The sequence below is a fragment of the Botryllus schlosseri genome, chromosome 12 (assembly GCF_051294905.1).
Source record: "Botryllus schlosseri isolate E-star chromosome 12, Bs_hap1, whole genome shotgun sequence".
Lineage (NCBI taxonomy): Eukaryota > Metazoa > Chordata > Ascidiacea > Stolidobranchia > Styelidae > Botryllus > Botryllus schlosseri.
This window is the reverse complement of record NC_137247.1, coordinates 11,494,109-11,515,233: the sequence shown is the minus strand read 5'-3', so window position 1 is coordinate 11,515,233 and position 21,125 is coordinate 11,494,109. Positions and strand designations below refer to the sequence as shown.

The 21,125-nt window shown below is 41.2% G+C and overlaps 2 protein-coding genes across 2 annotated transcripts; both read right to left on the bottom strand.

Moving 5' to 3' along the window:
• Positions 1-1,725: 1,725 nt before the first annotated feature.
• On the bottom strand, positions 1,726-8,467 carry LOC145451910 (delta-aminolevulinic acid dehydratase-like). Its single transcript, XM_080330133.1, has 6 exons — positions 8,296-8,467; positions 6,966-7,118; positions 6,221-6,379; positions 5,342-5,515; positions 3,059-3,235; positions 1,726-2,158 (listed from the first exon to the last, which is right to left on the bottom strand). The coding sequence occupies exons 1-6, from the start codon at positions 8,441-8,443 to the stop codon at positions 1,899-1,901; spliced, it is 1,071 nt and encodes a 356-aa protein (XP_080186259.1). The 5' UTR covers positions 8,444-8,467; the 3' UTR covers positions 1,726-1,898.
• Positions 8,448-20,044, bottom strand: LOC145451894 (protein O-mannosyl-transferase TMTC3-like). Its single transcript, XM_080330115.1, has 2 exons — positions 19,846-20,044; positions 8,448-12,987 (listed from the first exon to the last, which is right to left on the bottom strand). The coding sequence occupies exons 1-2, from the start codon at positions 20,017-20,019 to the stop codon at positions 10,243-10,245; spliced, it is 2,919 nt and encodes a 972-aa protein (XP_080186241.1). The 5' UTR covers positions 20,020-20,044; the 3' UTR covers positions 8,448-10,242.
• Between the last annotated feature and the right edge of the window lie 1,081 nt (positions 20,045-21,125).

Genomic DNA, 21,125 nt, shown 5'->3' with positions numbered 1-21,125 from the left:
CCGAAGGTCCTTCCTCGCACGCCGAGGCGGGATCTCAATTGTTCTTTTCTGCATGTTTTGAATCAAGGTGCCGTTTCAACACGCAGGGCGTGGTGTTCGCGCAGATCAGCAAACGTTCTCCTCCCTATTCGATTGCGATGAATCCATACTTTATGTATTCTGGACAATACTCTCGTTTTCACATGGTTAAAATTTAACGCACTTGAAGAACTGATGCATTATTATGGTAACCAGATAGCAGGAAATTATCTGCCTTGCGACACTGATGCATTAGTACGCTAGATAGGGTTGCCATACGTCCTCTTTTTTGACTTTATTAAAAGTGTCCTCGGAGGACGCCCAAATTTCCTCTTTGTTAAATATAGGGCAAAATCGAGTCCGATACAGGAAAATCAGCACTGAAGTAACGTTCCGGCGGGTATTTCGGGAGCTGGGCCGGCAAGTCGACCCTTTTTTTGGTCAATCGACCACGAGGTGAGAAAAATTTACCATTTTTTAAGGATCTTCCTCCGGTTTTTCAAGTCTGAAAATTTTGAAGAAGTGTCCTCTTGTCAGATTTCCAAAATATGGTAACCCTAATGTTAGCCCTAGTAGCCCCGCAAGCCAATATCACCGGATGCTTGGTTCTCTGTGATGGGAATCCGTCGTGGCTCAACGATATCATCGTGAAACTGCTGCACAACTGTAGCAGTGTTGGGATGACTCGAGTCACCTTTTTCGTATGACTTGACTTGACTCGAGTCACTTTGCTAAAATGACTTGACTCGGCGTATCAGAAATGCGGATTGACTCGTGACTCGGAGCAAAATTCACGAGTCAATTTCAAGTCATCAAGCAATCGATGTCGATGAAATCACTCTATCCTGCTGGTGTAATCTGTGAAAGCGACCAATCATTCAATGATCGTGCGTTTTACTAAACCTCTATTGTTCTCTCACAAATAAATTGACCACAAATGAAGTGATCGCAGCATACAGCTTACGCAAAATGGATATTTCTGTTCTCTGTTCTTATACATTAACCAAACCTCTTGTTTTATTGAAATTGAATATAGTTTATATAGTCTCAACCATTGGCGCACGCTCGAATATGGTCATATCAATTTGTTAATGGGTAATGCATTGCATCTTATTAATTCGCTTATCTATAGTCTCTATTTTGGCTGGTAACTAAACTGAGGCTATGTAATTACTTACGTAGTTTAGCATTTCTAGGTATATGTGAGCGATACAGCGCCTTCTTGCTTGTATATTTGACTCTATATTCGTTCATCGGTTCAGAATCAATAACCACGCAATATGTATTTCAGACAGCTAGCAATATGCAATGACGTAAGCATGCCTCATACGCCGAAAAGGCCACTTGACTTGAATCGTGACTTGACTTGACTTGACTCAACTTGACTCGAGTCACCTCCAAAAATCGAGTGACTTGACTTGACTCGAGTTACCTTCGAAAATCGATTGACTTGACTTGACTCGAGTCAAAATCTGCAATGACTCGAAATGACTCGTGACTCGAAGGTAGTGACTTGATCCCAACACTGAACTGTGGTAATTGAGTACCGAGTGTATCTTCAGTGGTTTACTGCAAAGGACTGCAAATTGCAAAGTGGACACAGATCGCCGAACCAATCGCGAACCACCTGAAAAGGTCTTGCGCTATAATAACCACAATAATAATTCTCTTATGACACAACTGAAGTCGGGTCAAATCACGCAGGCACATGATTGTTTGCTGATAATTGAGAAATTGGTAGTCCATAAAACTGGCAACTATAACAGATTAATAGAACTACTACGAGGTATTTGATTCCTTTTGAAGGTAGGCAAAATGAGTGATAAATTATGGGCTATGGCAAAGCGTGCAACAAACTCAGAACTGTTCGGTTCATTGCGCTAACACTCTGCGAGCCACTTTAGCATCATAGGGGTGTAGTAGGTGATGATAATGTCTGTACCAGCTCTACGTAGACAAGTAAATGATTCCGTGACAGCAGCTTTTAATTCGTAAGCACCAGCCTGCGCAGCATGCCATAGCGAGGCATATTCTCCTGAGACATGATACGCCGCCATCGGATGGAACTTGTGTCGATCTTTGATGGAGGATATTATGTCCAGGTAAGGCATCCCAGGCTTGACCATCAGAATATCGGCACCTGCACACATAACAGGCTCCCATTTGCATTAAATCTTACTGGTTTTGTGTAAAACCCATCAAAATCATACATACATATACAATAATAGGCATAGCATTTAGTGATGAAACCAGGATCCAAATTTGAAGGAAAAATATATTAATGAATTCCCATTACAGATGTACAGATGCATGGCAGTGTTGGGATCAAGTCACTACCTTCGAGTCAAGTCATACAAAAAAGTTGACTCGAGTCATCTCAACACTGATGCATGATAGAACAAGATAATTCCATACGCTTTTTCTCATTGAGTCTGTATGTCTCTTCTTAACATGTACTTCCGTTACCTACTATATACGTTTGTCGGCCTAGTGTTTTGCGTCCATGGACAAACTAAAATGTTTCAATTTCATGATACAAGAGGTATGCAAGTCCTTGGAAAAATATATAAATTAATAACAAGCAGCAAGACTGTACTGTGACTCGATGGAATATAGTTCAATCAGTATCAAGTGTCTATATATCACTATGGAAATGAAACGGTTTATCAGTAGAGTAGGGCCTACCAAGAGAACATTGGGCCTAAGTTTGGAGCATGACCAAGGATTCACGATTGGCGACTGCCTTGATGCCTCATTACATCGAGGCAAACAAGATTTCAGAATCATCAAACTGAACACAGGAATGATACCGATTCCAGAGACGAGTACGTTTCTACAACTAGATATCCGAGTAGGCCATCTTGTTTAGAATGTCATGAAAGCCAATATTTGCGTCTGGGAAAATGCGGCACTAGGAATTTTGACCAAGTACTGCACTCATACCACGCACTGATGCGCCAGTTTTGGATTGGAACTTGATAGAAGTGATGACCGAAACAGGATCTAACCAGCCATATCAATATCAATCTGCACACAATACCTTCGTCAACGTCACGATCTGCGGCTCGCATTGCGAGGCCCTTTGCACCGGGCGGCAGTTGATAGCACTTTCTGTCGCCAAAACTAGGAGCGGATTGTGCAGCGTCCCGAAACGGTCCGTAAAAACTGGACGCAAACTTGGCGCTGTAACTCATCACCGACACTCTCGAGACCAAGTCTGTAAGGTATAATTTGATGAGCGGTAAGTTAATATTATTTTTTTACTTTGCAACTTGAAGTTCAATCAGTTACGGGATCGTCATCATTTCGAGACGAGATATCAGACTCAAGATATCTCTTCGCTGATTCATGCCCAATGTAACCAAAATCTCATTTCAACAACCGAGTACTTCTTTATCGGAGTACTCAAGTACCTTTTGTCTTCTTGCCCTACTTCTTCAAGTGGTAATCTTTTTAATCTACTTCCATTTTTACTTGGAGCAGTTCTTTTTTGCAAAGCTGCGTACTTCTTACATTTTGGAATTTGAAAAGTAGAAGAAACTAATTTTGGCACGAGTGTGCATCACTTTTAGATTTCAAATTGACATGAAAACTCAGATAAAACACTCCATTTTTATTTGAATGTAATATCTAACTGTGGCATCATTGGTCATTTTGTCTTAGCGCCGCCGCACATCCAATGCGATATAGGACCTGTTGATCAAACTAGAGTATGTGTCAGGCCTTCAATTTCTTGCTACACTTGAAAAAGCTTCAACATTCACTTCGAAATTACTTCTTCTACTTGAAAACTTGGTGTTATTTCTGTTTCTACTAGACCACCAACGCTGTCTACCAGGGTTGTAACCAATGTTCCCTCTAAGCTACGCACGTGCGCAAATGCGCAGTGCTCAAACGGTCTCTGCGCACAGAAAATCTAAGCTGCGCACAAAAATCCGAAGTGACGTTTTTTTTAGTCGTTGCGCACTATGTTGTCCGATGGACCACGAATTTTTCAAGAATTTTTTTCGCGCTATGCGAATATGTCAAATATCTTGGTTATTGGGTACCCTTTCGCAACAAAAAATGCGCATGATTTATAGAAATAGGCACTTGGGCGTCGGCCATCACCGCACCACGACGCGCCAAGACATATGAAGCTATAGGATATGTAACATGCGACTCCGAGAAGTGCGCCAAAACGATCAGCAGCGAGAAAAACCTGGCCGAAAAGGACTGCCTTGTGCTGACCGAAAACTTCGATGTATATACATATATGTTTAATTGTGCATAGGCACCTAAATGGCTGGCGCCGAATCTTCCTGTCCTGGCGATCCAAGTCCCAATGCAAGACAAATGCCATATCGAGGGAATATTATTTTCCAGTAAAGAAATACCAATTAGAAATCGTGTACGTCTTTTAGTTTTGTACGGTTGGGCGATTTCAATATCGTTTGACATAGCAGATAGGAGGTCACAAAATAGCATCATGTAACGAAGTCATTATACTAACGGGTACGCCCCAAGATGTTTTAATATTATTTAGAGGGCCTATCTATTCCAACACACCTCACTCTATCAGCTCTAACGGTAAATCTGATTATGTGAGCAGAAAGAGGATAAAAATTGATAGCAATATATATGCAATTCCCGATAATATTGACTGATTTAATCTTGAATTGTATACTTTTTTCGCGCTTCGCGCGTTTAGGCTTCACAATCACTCAGCGGGTACCTGAGGTAGATGATAGGTACCTGAAAGAAGCGCAGAGCACATGGGGGTCTGGGGGGCGTGGCCCCCCATAAGTTCGTTTTATCATTGTATGGGGGGGGGGGGGGGGGGCTGGTTGTGTACTGTTGTCCAGGGGCCTGCGCAGTGAGTTGACGTGTTTGCGCAGACTCGGGAAAAATTAGAGGGAACATTGGTTGTAACCAAGTCACAAGGTTCCGAGTCCCAAGTCAATCTCAGTTTCTGGCTCTATTCTCCAAGTACTAGGACCGATGCACAAAATACCAATAATGGGACAACTTTGCTGTTCTGCGAAGTTACAATGAAATGTCTGTTCGGGCCGTCCTAGTCTTGAGTCATATGATATGACCCGGGTCATGCACATATTGCACATGTACAAGTCGAGTCATTTTACGCATTTGAAAAACTGACTCGAGTCAAGTCGACTCCCCGGAAAATCACGACTAAAGTCATTACAACGCTGCTGACTACTTTGACCATCTCAGACTTCCGACCACCTACAAGTTGTTACAACGCTCATCACCTTCCTTTCCTACCCAAGTGACTTGCGTGACCAAAATTCACAATATGATCTCAGAACCAACCGCGCAGCACCTAATTCCTTCAGTTTTTCTTTTATAGCGCCGATACGTCCGTCCATCATATCGCTTGGTGCTATAATCTGGGCCCCGGCCTTGGCGTAAGCTCCTGCCACTTCCGCCAATCTCGCGATACTTTGCTGGTTTCGGATTGTGCCGTCTTCTCTCAATATGCCACAGTGACCGTGATCTGAATGAATGCGAAATGTGATCTAATACCAAGCATTAGGAGTAGAGCATGCATGCATAACAGAAAACTTGGTCAAACAGTGCGATAAATTACAACTCATATTACTGTATCAACTTCAATCGTTCAATTGGCACCTTGTATTTTTCCATTATTGCAAATATTTCCACATTCGACGACGGTTCACTAAGAGGCAAATTTAGCTAATAAAGTCGAATAATAATACTCGGTCACTTAATATCTGACGTTCATTTTTATTGACTTTGGTTGACACAGATTCTATGTGGCCATAAACAGAAGTCGAAACATTTAATACGGTAGTCCTTATAAAATCGTGTTACCATACCATACGTCCTCCGAGGACGCCTAAATGCCTCCTTTTTGGCAATTCGTCCTCCTTTACAGCTTTTACAGCTAGGATAATGAGGGGGTTCTAATGAAAATCGGCATAAATGACGCTGAATAGCTTATACGGACGTTCCAGCGGGTCATTCTTTTCTGATTTGGTGTGAGTGGCCTACTTTCCCGATTCCAAAATATGGTAACCCTATTATAAAATAACCAATGGTAGCCTACTTGATTGGTTCAAGCAAAAATCATCAGACGACAATCAAATCTTATCAGGTCCTTATCTTTTCTCAGTAATCCGATGTCATTTCACCAAGTATGTATATAAATGTTGTGTATCAGCAGCAGCAGACCACCCACCGGTATACGCGCAAAGGCATACGTCAGCAGCAACTAGCAGCGAAGGGAAAGCTTTTCTTAACGCCTTGATGCCTCTAATGACGGGACCCTCTGTATCGTCGGCAGCAGATCCGCGACAGTCTTTAGTGCATTTTGTAGGAACGCCAAATACCAAAACAGCTGGAAAAAGTAAGGAAAATAGCGATACAGTCATTCTCAAAGCGCAGTGAAGTCGCCTTATCATAAATTTGACCGGTAGTACTTTACTAACTTAGGTGATTGTGATGTAATGAACATCAAGATAAAAGCTTTACAATTCCTTTCCAGAGCTTCTTGGAGGTACAGAACTTCAATATACAATTGAATAGTACATTCATATTGAAATGAACCCGGATATTTTCGGCTGACACTCGTCGGGGGTAATCGTATGCAACTAGTAGAGAATTGGAAAGAACATTGCATATCAACAATCGTATCGCAAAATATGACGTCACCAGCATGAAATTTCGAATGAGAGTGCGATCAATGTACTATTTTTAGGTGGTACAACACATAACATGTGTGTTTGCGGGAAATAATACGTTTCCTAGAGTTTTTCAAGTACATTGACAGACATACTGATAATGTACATCCAGTAGAGCGACAGTAAAAAGGCAGTAGGAGAATCTATCTATGGACTACCTATCAGACAGGGCGAAACGTGCCTGGCTACAGAAGCTCATTAAGGATAACGATTCTAGAGTTCTCCAGATAGCGCTCCACTCACATTTTAGAGGCAGGCATCCCTCCCCTTGTACATACGGTTTCAGATACTGGCATAACTTTCGCACTCCGTAGCGCGCCTGCCCGGGCAATGATTTAATTTCTTCATACGCATCGTCACTCGCATCGGTTACAAACACCGGAAACATGAAATTCTCTGAAAACGATCGCTCAAGTTATATCAGAGTGATAGTATATCACAGCATATACTGTCTGCACTTCTACAGTGGAGGCTATATATCAACACCGATTGAGCATCATAGAAGATCTGATAAGTGAAGTACTCTGTTACAGACGACCACTCCCAACTGCTAGAGGGTGAGCACTGAGATGTGATGCGCCTGATGAGGCAAATTTTCAACTTACCATGAACAAGGTCGCTGTTGTCACCTAAGCATTTTCAGGTTGAGAATGTGGGTTAGGGTTGGATCAGTTTCAGTGTTTTCCAGTCCGATGCTCAAGTGTCGGATACGCAAGTATTAATTTCCGTTGTGTAGCATTCCCAACATTGAACACTGTTGACACATGTAGGCCTACAAATCTACCGCGAGTACTATTAGTAGCCTATGTGAGCATAAGCGTGCTTATTTTCCGATAGCTTGCATGGTTTCCTTAGTTGAAAATATCAATCAATTGTTACAGTAGCCCCTATCGCCGAAGGGCACTGTGATTGGCAAGAAACCTTGATCCCGCATTGACTGATTGTACAAAGGGAAACCATTGTAATGATTGTACCCTTGTTTCAGTTTCTTTTCAATTATCATCTCTCAATTTGTGATATTAATGTAATTCCAATTGGTTACAATGAACACGTATCTATTAACACTAGGATACCACAAATGCACAGTGGACAATAGAGCACTTCTACTTTCTAAGTAGGCCTACCCAAGTAGGCTTTGCAAACTTCTACTACTCGCTAAGTGGCTATGTTTTTAGACTGCTTCTAATAGGTTTTTGATGCAAATTTACCTACTTTTCACTATTTGGATTCTGCAAGTAGAAAGTAGTTGAGATAACTTCTCTTCACTTTTATGACTGAAATTATCACAGCAAACTGTATCACGATAACTCAATGTATCGTTGAAGATTTCACCTATTTGCAACGTCACTATTCGTTTTGTGTTAGTCAGATACATGCTGTGATTTCAAAAGTTCGATCAACTGCTGAAAGAATGAGCCCACACAAACAAATTTACTTTTTCAAACTACTTACTTTAGTTCAGACCTTTCATTTTCTATTTCCACTTGGCGTACTTCTGTCATTGCTGCTTTTACTTCTGGAGTAGCATCCCTGACCACTTTGACTAAATCTACACAAATGACACACGACTGACCTGGATAAAGTTTGGTGTCACCAGACTGCCATTGCCGTAACGTTGGATGATGGTAGCCACTATGAAGAAGGTGCACTGAGCTCGGTGAGTATTGCAAGTATTCATCCATTCTCTTCAAACCCAAAAAATATTGCTCAACACATATCATACAATTCTGTCAATGATGGAATAAATTCGTAGCAAAGGCAAAGTAGGCGAATAGCATATCCAAAACATTAATAAATCAGAAAAGCATAATGGAATAATACATCAGCAATATTTAACTTGTATAGCAGGCCTATTTCGTCAAACTAGAGCTACACTTATTGGAAATAGACAGTTCATTAGAAGAAACTTGATAATGGCATGATTAAATGGCAAAGTATTAATTAGATTTGCATTAATCAGTGGACGATATTGAAGACGTGAATGACATTAAGAAAAGATATTCAACACTATTATAGTTACAAACACGGGGGCGTCATTGTATAACACAAGATTCCAACATTTGCGAGATGGCGAATATCAATACTTCATGCATAAGACCAGGGCTGGGCAATTTTTATGATTTGAGTTCGAGTAGTCAGAGCGGATATTTGTGAGTACCAAATTTATCTGCTCCTTGCAACTATTGGAGATATTTCATCAACAAGAGTCATCGTTTCGATACTTTCTTCTCACGATTACGATCTTTATACGTCGATTGCACCTATCATGTAATTTAAGCATGAGGCACAATGCTATACATGCTCTGCTCATGTAAATGATATTCCTGTATAGCAATGGTCAGCCTGTCACATTGCCCGAATTGCTATTTCTTAGTTAGTGCAAAGTTCAATTGTCAAGTAGTTAATGGAAATAAGTTGATTGTGATTGAGTTTGATACTTTGTGATACCCACAGTCGCTCCACAAGTCTGTCTTCTTTGATAACATCATTATGAGTGGTACTCGAATACTCAACACAATTCAAAGCTTAATACCAGGTACTAGATTTCGCCCAGCCTAACATGACGCACCCCGTTCAAGTAAAACAAAGTCGAGATTAATTGCAATAATGGCATACGCAACAAGAACACAAATGAGACACACTGCACTTGAATGAGGAAGAGACCTGACTAGAAAGAGTAAATGTTTATATAATAATATATGAATTTGCGGTACCATTTGTGTGCTCTCATATTCACTACCGGTGTGCAGTTTTACATCGCCATACAAAATCGTATACTAGGCTATCCTTTTGACAAAAGACGGTAAAAAGTTCACAAAATCTTGTGGCACTGAACATCAGTTCTGTAGCGACTGTTCCAGAGTGAGAAGATTGAACGTACGGCAACATAATCTTCAGCAATGAAACACAAATCATCAAAGAACAGCCCAAGATCCGGAGTTGGCCAGCAACAAAGTCTTGCCTGCTTTCATTACTTACGTAGTTATGCTTTTTGTCCGCTTCCCCTTCTACGTAATGTCCAGTTGTTTGGACGAAACTATTTACTTTCATAGACGTTATATGTTGTATAAAGTGAAAAGTTTACATCACTTAAGAGTGATATTGTCTAACGTCAGGACTTAATCGTCCCCGTATCAGGGTAACTTAACATGATTTTGACAATCGCACCTATTTGCAGCGTCCTTAGTTATATGCATTGGTCGCGAAGACGAACCCTAAAATTTCAAAAACAAGCATTTCCTATCAACTGTTAAAAGTATGCGACCAAGCAGCCAAACCGAGTTAGTAAAACTACTTAGGCAAGGATCCTTCATATTTTGCTTTTACTTCAAGAAGCTTCGACATGGCTCATCAATTGCTATTGCTACTTGTAATTGAGTAGGCTAGAAATTTGCAGCGTTTTTTTTTTACGTCTGCTCGAGTACCAATGCTTTTACCCCCTCTGGCAGGACCACAACTGGAATTGTGTCCGTATGCCACGATCACGCTGCAAATTCAAGGCAACGTTAACCAAGGCTTGTTAATCTAGGCTCGCCTCTAGATCCTCCAAAGCTTTTAAGGCTTTCCTGCGGAGCCCATCAACCCGATCAGGCCTAGGCGCATCTTCGCCACTCTCTTTCACATCAATCTTTTTCAACGGGCATTTCTCGTCCATTACATTCGACACTTGCTCACTCATGCTCGTCAATTTCTTCACGGACGACTTCACTTTCCTTAGAGCTTTCTCGATATCTTGAAGTCGATCTTGAGAATTGCGGTTTTCCAAGTTGGCCACCGTCGATTTCGTATCTTCCAGGATAGCAGCGGCACGCTTTGAAAACGCTGGCTTCTTCCTTGCAGGTTCTACGAATACAGCCTCATCATCCTCTTGTCTGGAAGCGCTCTTAACCTCAAGCTTCTCAGCAGTATTACCTCCGTCTTCAGAAGTAAACTTTACAGCCTTCTGACTTTGTGCAGTACGCTTTGCGATATGTTTTCTGATAATAGCAAGATTGTTAATGACAAAGCTGGCGTCTGGCGCCATAGAAAGAACTTTCTCCATACATTGTTCGGCTTCAGTGAGTTTGCCTTCTTGTAAAATAACTACACAATAATTGTGTCTCGCTTGAACATGGCTCGGGTCGGCGTCGATAATTTTTTTAAAAGCATCGCTAGCCGCTTTGTAATCTTTCCTTTGATTTAACAACATGTCTCCGTACAACATCAAGCCTTTTACATAGTTTGGGTGATGGTCTAAAAGTGTTTCTATAGTTTCAATAGCTTTGGAAGTCGCGTCCGCCTTTTTAGAGTACATTTGCGCCATGTTATACAAAGCAGACTTATCACCCGGGTGTATTCTCAGGACCTTTCCCCAATTCGAAACAGCCAGTTTCTCATTTCCTTCATCGAGGTGTATAGATCCCATCAACGACAACGCTAGATGGTTGTCAGGCTCCAGTTCTAGAACTCTTTTCACTCTTACTTTGGCGCGTCTCACTAAATCTTTGTCGCCGGTTTCTTCGAAAATAACCGCCGAGTTGTACAGCGCACGGATGTGATTCGGGTTCGCTTGTATGGCGTACGTGTAATGCTCTATCGCGCCGGACAAGTTGCCTATTTGAGAGTGTACCACAGCGAGGTTGAAGTGAACATCGGCGTTACCTTTAGAATACAACAGTGCCGTTTCGTAGCACTCGATAGCTTCCTTCAACTTTCCCATTAAAATTAATATCTCGCCTCTGTTTATGTGAGCGTCTGTGAAATCCCGCCGATACCTCAAAGCTTGTTTGTACAAGTCATCGACTTCACTCAAGCGCGATTCATTCCGTTTTACCAAGTTTCCGAGATGCACAAACACTTGAAGATGCTCTGGCGCTACGCGTGCAACGATTTTGCCTTCTTTTCCGCGTTTAGGAAAGAGATTCAGAGCTTTTCTGTAAGCGATTTCGGCTTCATCGAAAAATCCAAGCCTTTTTTTAATCCTTCCAACATTGATTAGAGAGCCGATATCGTTGGGTTGAATTCGTGCTGCTACTGTGTAATAGGCGAGAGACTTTTCAGGGTGATCATGCTCCAATGCGTGTCCTATGTTGCTCCATATTTTTGGATTTTGTCTCGTGACTTTCAGACCGCTTTGAAAGAGAGTATAATCGGACATCCAGTCTGCATTTCTGCCGACAGTTTTTAACGAGAAACAAAACAGTACGAAAACAAACAAAGCCCCAAAGGGCTTTTTCAGACGCCGATACTTCGTCGCCAATTTCGACAGTCCGATGGCGACAATTAAACAATAGCCCATTGACGGAGCATACAACACTCGTTCCGCAATCACAAACCCCACTGAAAACAACAAATTACTGGCAGGGAGAAACGGGAACACTAAAAATGCGAGACCCATGATCAAAACTTTACTGGCGGCGTTTCGTTTACTAGCAGCATAATACGTCAACGTCAAAAGAAAAATATAGAACACGAGAGTAGCAAAATTTCGAAAATCAGAAATATCCGACACAATCGGTACGGTGCCGAAAGTCCAGTCGCAAAGTAAAGAACTTGGACATAGCAAAAGCCAGAAGTTCTGCGCCAACAGGAAATTAAAGGTCAATTGCCTGGAAGGGGTAGGACTGAACGATGCTGGATTATCAAACAATGAAAAAACAGGTATATCGCTGTCCATAAGCGCAATTCTACAAAGTATGATCAAACAAGCAGTAAATGCCAATATGCAAACGCGCAGTCCAGTAACCACATTACTGGTCTTACGAAATGATATGAGTTCGAGAGGAGTCAATTTATCTGACATAAACATGTCGTAAACAGCGCATATTGCAGTTACAGTAACTCCTTGTTCCTTACTCAGGCCTGCACATAGCAAGAAGACTACAGAACAGCACATCGAAATTACAGTAAACCGTGAATAATGTATAAATACAAGCAACATGAACATGGCAGACAGCAACTCTGCCCTACCTACGACTCCCGCAACTGATTCGCAATGAATTGGGTGCACCATAAATAAAGTCGTCGCGATTCCGGGAACATATTTCAGGAACTTATCAATTCCAACCCCATCATCGTCAGTCACGGTTAATTTTCTTTGCATACGCAGCGAGTGAAACCCTGCCGTACGGCATATAGTCCGTGTTGCTTTGTAATAAAGCATACAGACTGTAGAATGCAGAATGATGTTCACCAGGTGATACGGGGCTGGAGACTTTCCCGATATCAGATTATTCAACTTGAAGGTGAGAACAGTTATGGGCCGGTAGGATTTGTGGCTTCCTTCCTGCAATATAGAGTACAATGGATTGACTTGACATTTGTGCATTGACTCAAGCTAATTCATTCAGAATTTCCAAAATATCAGATATGAAATTTTGAAACAGTTCTGTTGTTGTGAGTGTTGTGACTAGAGCCCGACCGATTATCGGTTCGCCGATAATATCGAGTCGATATCACACTTTGAAATAATTATCGGTATCGGCCATTGGAGGTACAAAAACATCGGCAATTTACGTGACGTCACAACAGGGGTTAGTAAGTCAGAAACCTACAATCCTTGACCGCTAGACTGGTAATATTGCTGTATTTCACATAATAGCTTACACTTTCAAGGTGTCCAGAGTAGCGTTGGGACCCCGGGAAATCCCGATCCCGGGATCCCGGGATTTGAAGCAATCCCGATCCCGGGATTGGTCCCGATGAAATCCCGGGATTTGTGAACAACATCTACCAAGGCTTATGTAGCGCCATAGCTCTTATTTTGGTAATAAAGCAGTGTCACAAACTCAACTGATTGTCTAGAACAGTGGCCTCAAACACGCGGCCGGCCAGAACTGTTTTTGCGGCCCATGTCGGCGTTTTGATTTTTCAAGCATTCAACAATATTAAACTCGAAAATTTCAGATTTCGGATTTGAGAACTTGAAATTTCATTCTGAAACCACTCCAAAAACCTGAATCGCTATCACACATCAAAAGCCCACTAGCAGCTAAATTATAATGCGACAGCTTTTACGATGACACGATGCATTTGTCGTCTCGCATGGTTTCTAAATAACTCCCTATGTCGCCAAATTATGCCAAGCACAACAATATTTTTAAAAAATATTGAAAAATATGACTTTTTCGTGGCAACCGTGAATGTTACAATAGTGTATTACATTTTCACAATGTGTATGGAATGCCAATCTGCAAGGTCCGACAAAAAAGGCGTACTGGGAAATACATATTATACCCCTATTTGATGCTGCTGCCTGCCGCGTCATCAAAAACTACGAAATTGGCCCGCGAGAAAATTGGAGTTTGGGACCCCTGATCTAAACGATGATACTCTTGATGCTCTTATGTTTTGCGTCAATTCAATATCACAAGGACTAAATGTTATTTGTGTAACTTGTATGTGTATTTCACAACTTTTCTAATCCCGGGGAATCCCGGGATTGAGGAGCGATAATCCCAGGAAATCCCGATCCCGGGATTTCAAATTTGATCCCGAAGTCCCACCCCTAGTCCAGAGGCATGCAGCCTTTCTAGTTTATTTCATGTTCAAATATGACAATGGCTGTAAAGCTGTTGATATCAATGCTCTGCAGTTTTGAAAATGCGCTTTATGAGGTAGATTCTACCTTATTTGAATATCGGCTGAATATATCGGTTTTATCGGTGAAGGTGCTAGATATCGGTTTTATCGGTATCGGCCCACAAATCCAATGTCGGTCGGGCTCTAGTTGTGACATTGTTGCTTTTGTTACTGTTTGTTGTGCAATGACTTTAGGATGTATTTATGTCAACTGAAAACCTCATCGAGATGTACCACAGATATTCCTTTTGGTAAATGTATCTCCCAAGTAATTCCATACATTTTAACAAATCAACAGAGACAAGCAATACTGGGCAGCATTACAATGTTTGTTACCAACGGTCATCGAGCTAGTTGCAAAAGTTGATTTTTTAATGTATTCTGTTCCGTTCAATTTAGTTTGCTAATAATTCAAGATTGCAATAAAATGAAAAATACGATGGGTTGAAACGACTTGTATCGTAGTATTTCAATCAGGCACCGATCTTAACCTAGTAGACAAACAGAAAGAACAGACCAGCATTGAAAATGAAGTGGCGTGTGATTGTAGGCTAGGGTTGCCATACGTCCGGAATTTCCCGGACATGTCCGGAATTTCACTGTAAAAACTGCGTCCGGGAGGAATTCCTAAAATATGGCTAGATGTCCGGAATTTTGAAGGTTTGAAGTAAGCTCATAATTTTTTCGTAAATCAACACAAACAAGATTATTTTTGGGCAGATATATGTTACATGAAATTTTTCTCCGCGCTGCGCGCGATTTAGCATCATTTATATTTTAATATGGGGACTATCTCCTCGCAATAACGGCGATCAAAAATAAATAAAAAATAACATTCATTTACAAAAAGAAGTGTGATTGTGATGACAATTATAAGCTAACGGTATATTCATAGAGTCGGTTTAGGGCCGGCCGTTTGGATGATATATTCAAATATGGTGTTTCTAAACCTGGGGGTAGTTTGCCTTTATTCTGCGGTTCGCGAAGATTTTGAACGTAATTAGCTTCCGTAATAGGTCGTGAGTAAGTCTGGGCAAATCTACCGACCTTTAATTAGTAATCAAGCTCATCAAATTTTGAGCCGGGCCGCGGCACATTTTCAAATTGGAAATAAAGTCGCGACCATAAAAGGTTGGAAACCACCGGATATGCGGTGTTTATATATCTCAGTGGTGCAGTGCGCACCGGCATTAGTCTGATCAATAATCTTATCGGCGTCACGATGTACGTACATCGTACAATTATGCTCCTTGCATTTTCGAAGTCATCATCATCCACCAGCTCGACCGCTAACTCTGATCATGTGGGCGGAGAGAGAATCAAAATTATACAGTAATATATGGAAGAACCAATATTAGTGACATTCAAATCATTGAACGACCAGATACATATAGTAAGACCCCAGAAGTTGCATCGAATACCCTACGAGAGGCCCAAGATCAGTGTTTATTTCGGCGGGAGCGAGCTGAAAAAATGTGACTTCGGCCCTGGTTCCAATTTACAATATACAACCACATACTCCTGAACCCAATCGTGACCACCTCTAGTCGATAGAAAAAGCGTTGCTGGTGTGACGTCATATTGATCGACAATGTGCTCACACCTCATTTTGAAATCCGCTAGTGGGCGCCGAAGAGCGTCCGGAATTTGTGATACAAAAATATGGCAACCCTATAGTAGGCGAGAGAGAAATAGAGAGAAAGATAAAAAACAACACATATACACAATAACATTGTGTGTAACGGTACAGACGGGTGCTGGTGATATGATCCTTAAGATCTCCACATCAAGCCATAACCCTGAAGATTATACACAGTATATCCACTCGTGCTTACCTTGTTACGGTTTTATATAAATACGAAAAATACAGCACAGTCAATGACTTGATGCAATAGTAAGCGGAGAATAGGCTACATTCAAATGGTATGTACTTATAGGATTAAGTCAAGGAACTCCGCCTTAAATGACGGATTACTAATACTTTTGGTCGCAGGGGCAATTTATTCCATACATCAATTCCAGCTCATTTCAAAGGAGGAAAAGCATTGTAGGAGTTCGACATAAATAAGTGCTGACGAGCTCTTAGATTGAGTACCATAGTTCTGTATATGCATGCAGTATTCAGAGTTGAAATGGTATTGTTGAATTTTGTTATAAAGTTATTATTTACCTGGGCTCTAGTGCTTTACACTGTAATGTTTATTAGACAAGTAATCGGTTAAATATCAACCCTGTAGCGTAGCCTACATAGTTATACTCTTTTGACTGGTTATTATAAACCGTTAAACCCTAACCTTTTTTTTTTGCGTTTCAAGGTATATTACTCAGTAGGGCAATTTTTTTTGACATGTCAAAAAAAGTCAAACTTTTGTCAAAATTATAGCGTTAGGTCAAAAAATGTGTAAATTTTTTACAAAGTCAAAATTTTTTTGCAGCCTGCATTTCGTTTGTATTGTAGATTTTGCACTGTCGGTGAACTGACCATTTGACATTTTACAGCTTGTAGCCTACTTTATCGACCTACCGTTGTAGACGGCCAATTGTCTGCTCATTGTGAAGCATAAACATTCAAATGAAACAAATAGGTTGACATGGTGTTCACCGCAATATCCTAACTGAAGCAAGACTGCGTGAGCATTGCATGGTTCTTATATCAAGAATCGCATGATGAAAAATTGTGATGTGGACACCATCGTCAGAATGAAGCAACATGGTGTGTCACCAGCAGTCTACGCACAACTTTAGTGTTGTCAGCCAACAACTGCTGCTGTTGAACGTTCTTTTTCCATTATTGGCAAGCGACCTAGTAAGGTCAGACACTTTCTACCTGAGAATGTAGGAAAGTATCTTTCGTTGTACTACAATAGGGTTGCCATACGTCCGGAATTTCCCGGACATGTCCGGAATTTCACTGAAAAATCTGCGTCCGGGAGGAATTCCTAAAATATGCCTAAATGTCCGGAATTTTGACGGTTTGAAGTAGCTGGCTTCAAATTTTTTCGTACATCAACATAAACAATATTATTTTCAAGCAGATTTATGCTATTTAAAATTGTTTCTTCGCACCGCTCGCGAATTAATGCAACGTATATTGATATAGTATGGGCACCAGGCACCACCCTCGCCAAATTTGCAATCAAAATAAATAGTTTGGGCAAGCTGATTTTTTAGGGCAAGCTGATTTTTTAGTAATCAGCTTATCAAGTTTGGAGCTAGTCCACGGAACATTCTGAAGTTGGAAATGATGTCGCGGCCATAAAAAGTTGGAATTCACCAGCTGCGGTGCTATACCTGCTGGTGCATTTTATAGTAGCCTAATATATGGAAGAATCAATAATATTGACAGAAGTCAGTCAAAAAATTTAACAGCCAGATGCATATTGTAAGCGCCCAAAAAGTTACATCGACTACCCTATGATCGGCCCAAGATCAGTGCTTTTTTATTGGGCGGAAGGGGGCAGAAAAATGTTGTTTCGGACCTGATTAAAACACATATCCAGATAGCCGCACCGACCCAACGGTATAGCAGGGCTGTCCAACACAATCCCGACAGGCCATGACACGGCCCGTCAGACGTTTCATCCGCGGACCGTGGAGAAATCTGTTGCAGACCCTAGCAAGTATAGCAATCACCAGAGCCCACATTACAGATGACCCAATCCAAGACCTATATGTTCCACTGCATTCCCGTATACCAGTGGTTCGTGGTTCCCAACCTTTTTTCTCCCAAGTACCATTTCGAGGTTTTATGCAGTGCTCGCGTACCACCTACATAAGATAAGCGCGCTGAAGGCGGTCAAAATGTTTTCACCATATGTTGAGGTGCATGTTAGGGCGCAGTATATGATTTCTGTAGTGGATCCATTTGAAATTCTTGTGGTCAAATATATTAAAACAGAATTTGGTTAGGTACGAATCCATATGCTTTACGACTAGATCTCTTCCCAGTAGGCCGTCATTGGTGGGATAACCACTACCAACAACGACGACCTTACCACGACGACGGCGGCTTCAAACACTCAGAATCAACCCTTGAACTAATAACTCCCTTCAGTCGAAAAAAACAGAATCTTCTCGCGTAGGCTACCACCTGGAAGACCTTCGCGCACCATTACCACTGCTGTATACAGTCGATGGGCAATGCTTTGCTAGTGTGACGTCATATTGACAGACAATGTGTCACCTCATTTTCAAACCCGCTAGTTGGCGCTAAAGAGTGTCCGGAATTAGCTTCACAAAAATATGGTAACCCTATACTACAACAAATTTTAATTATTTCTACCATAATACGTGATGTAACTACTGGAATTCTTCATAAGTTCCGATTTTGTAAAAATTAAATTTTTTCATGTAACAATTTGTCAGTTTTCGAGTAAAAAAAAAAGCTTTTCCAGGCCAAACTACTTCGTACGGACAGACAGTTCCAACCAGAAATGAAGATGAGTAGTACAATTTTAACATTATGGGGGAAAACACCTAATTTGCATATGTTAGGTCAAAATTAGGTTTTTAACGTCAAAAAATGTCAAACGTTCGATTTTTCAGGTCAAAATCTTCCTTTTTTCAGGTAAAAAAAAATCATCCTATTTATCAGGCATTGCAGCTACAAATTTTTTTGTTAGCCGACACTTGACAGCGCATCAATACATTGCCGGGTTGTAATGACTCGAGTCATAATTTTCTGGTGACTCGACTTGACTTCAGTCATACCGGTATTCTCGAAATACGGAAATGACTCGACTCGAGTCCATCTGTGTGTTGACTAGACTTGGACTCGAGTCATTGCACATGACTTGAACCAAGTCATATGACTCAAATGGCCAAGCCCGACATGTCATTGCAATTTTGAAGAATAATGAAGTATAACCACATCATCGGGATTTCGCCTATTGATACTGGTATTTGAAAATGCGACCAGAAACTGCTAAAAGTGAGGAAAATTAGTATGATATAGTTCTGCGAACCATTTGATATCACCAATCACCAAACAGAGTTATAAAAGTGGGTTCAAGAGGACTGAAACTGGACACTGAGCAGTCAGCACAATGATTTAGACTCGGACTCAAGTCATAATGCCATGACTCGGACTCTACCCTCTGCTCGCTGACTTGGACTTGACTCGGTGGTGAATTGAAAATGACTTGACTCGAGTCAAAACTATAGAAGTGAGATTGACTTGTGACTCGGAACCTAGTGACTTGGTTACAACCCTGATACATTGCTGAATGCTGTATTAGTTGCACTATTTTTGGACAATGCAGTCAAGAGTCAACAGGAATCAAAATTGGTCTGGTGGGTGTCTGATCTTAAGACTACTCCTAGTCGTTTCGACATCTTCCTATCATTCATTGTATTGCAGTCTTGTGATGTTTTGAAGTGATGAAATTTTATGAATAAACTTGCACTTGTGTGGATGATTGCAGCATTGCCATCTTTACTGACTCAACCCAAATGAAAAAGCTATATGTAAGATGATACAAACATGACTTTTTGCAATGAACAGGACCTGACGAGCAGGCTAAATGTAATACTGGCTCGGGCTCGCATAAATGACCCCGCTTACCTCAGACATTGGCGTCCCCCAGAAGTCATTCCACAGCAAGTCAGACCACGGCGACCCAACGTCAACGTCCTTGTTGTTTACGATGGCTGATATATCATCAAACACGAATCCGCAAAAGAGAGAATTGGCGTACAATAATCCAGATATCGTAAATATTGCAAAATAATCCTTCATATTGCTATTTTATTGATAGAACACCACGATACCTCGAAACGTAACTAATTGAGTATTTACCAAAGTAGCGGATTCGATTTTCGTCGTAATGAAGTTTCTGAAGTGTGACAACACCCCAGCTTTGAGGACTGAGGAGCCAGTCGGAAGGCGAAACGGGTACTTTCGCCTTTGAAATGGCTTACAAAAGTCAAGTAAATCCACCACCTTCAAATCAAAAAATATCGTGAAAGCTTGTTATTTCATCATTCCACTGTTACAGACCATTGATTGTTGTTTGTCGTCAACAGGGTTTATTTTAGTGACATTTGTATTGATTAGAAAATAATACGCATTGGACTGGTCACTCCAGCATTTCATTGTTTTACCCTATAAAACTACAGCATAGCTACTTATTACATTTTTGATATTGCTAATAAACCAATGATGATGATATAAATTGTACATTTTCCGACCCTTTTGTTGTGTTGTGAATTCGGGGACTTCAGCGGGACTTTCCCGAAATATCATGCCGCTGCACGAAGCTTTTGTTGCCGCTTACGCGCAAAGCTTTCGCTGTCGTCGGAATGCGCCTTCGTATTGATCATGCAGCTTCAATATACGTTTCGTAGCAGATTTCGTAGAAGCTTTCGTATCAGCATTCGTATCATGCTGATTTCATACGAAGCTTTCGTTATCTTGGTTCATACGAAGCTTTTGTTGCCGTGGGAAAGCGCATTCACATCATGCCGATTTCATACGAAGCTTTTGTTGTCGTGGAACAGCGCATTCGTATCATGCCGATTTCATACGAAGCTTTTATTGTCGTGGAAAAGCGCATCCGTATCATGCCGATTTCATACGAAGCTTTCGCTGCCGCTTCCACGCGAAGCTTTGGTTGTCGTCGGGAAGCGCATTCGTATATATATAAGATGAGTCACTGCCCTGCACGCTAATTGGTCATGATTTGTAGTCACGAGAAGGGTTGCTTGGAAATTTCTAGTTTTTCTGAAGCCAGGTAACTAGAGATCATATCGTTCCTTATGAGATGACAGACCGTTTCTTGGTGTCAGGGTAAATTAGATGACGGATAAGGAAAGTTAACGGATAAGGACATGCTCAGAGTTATC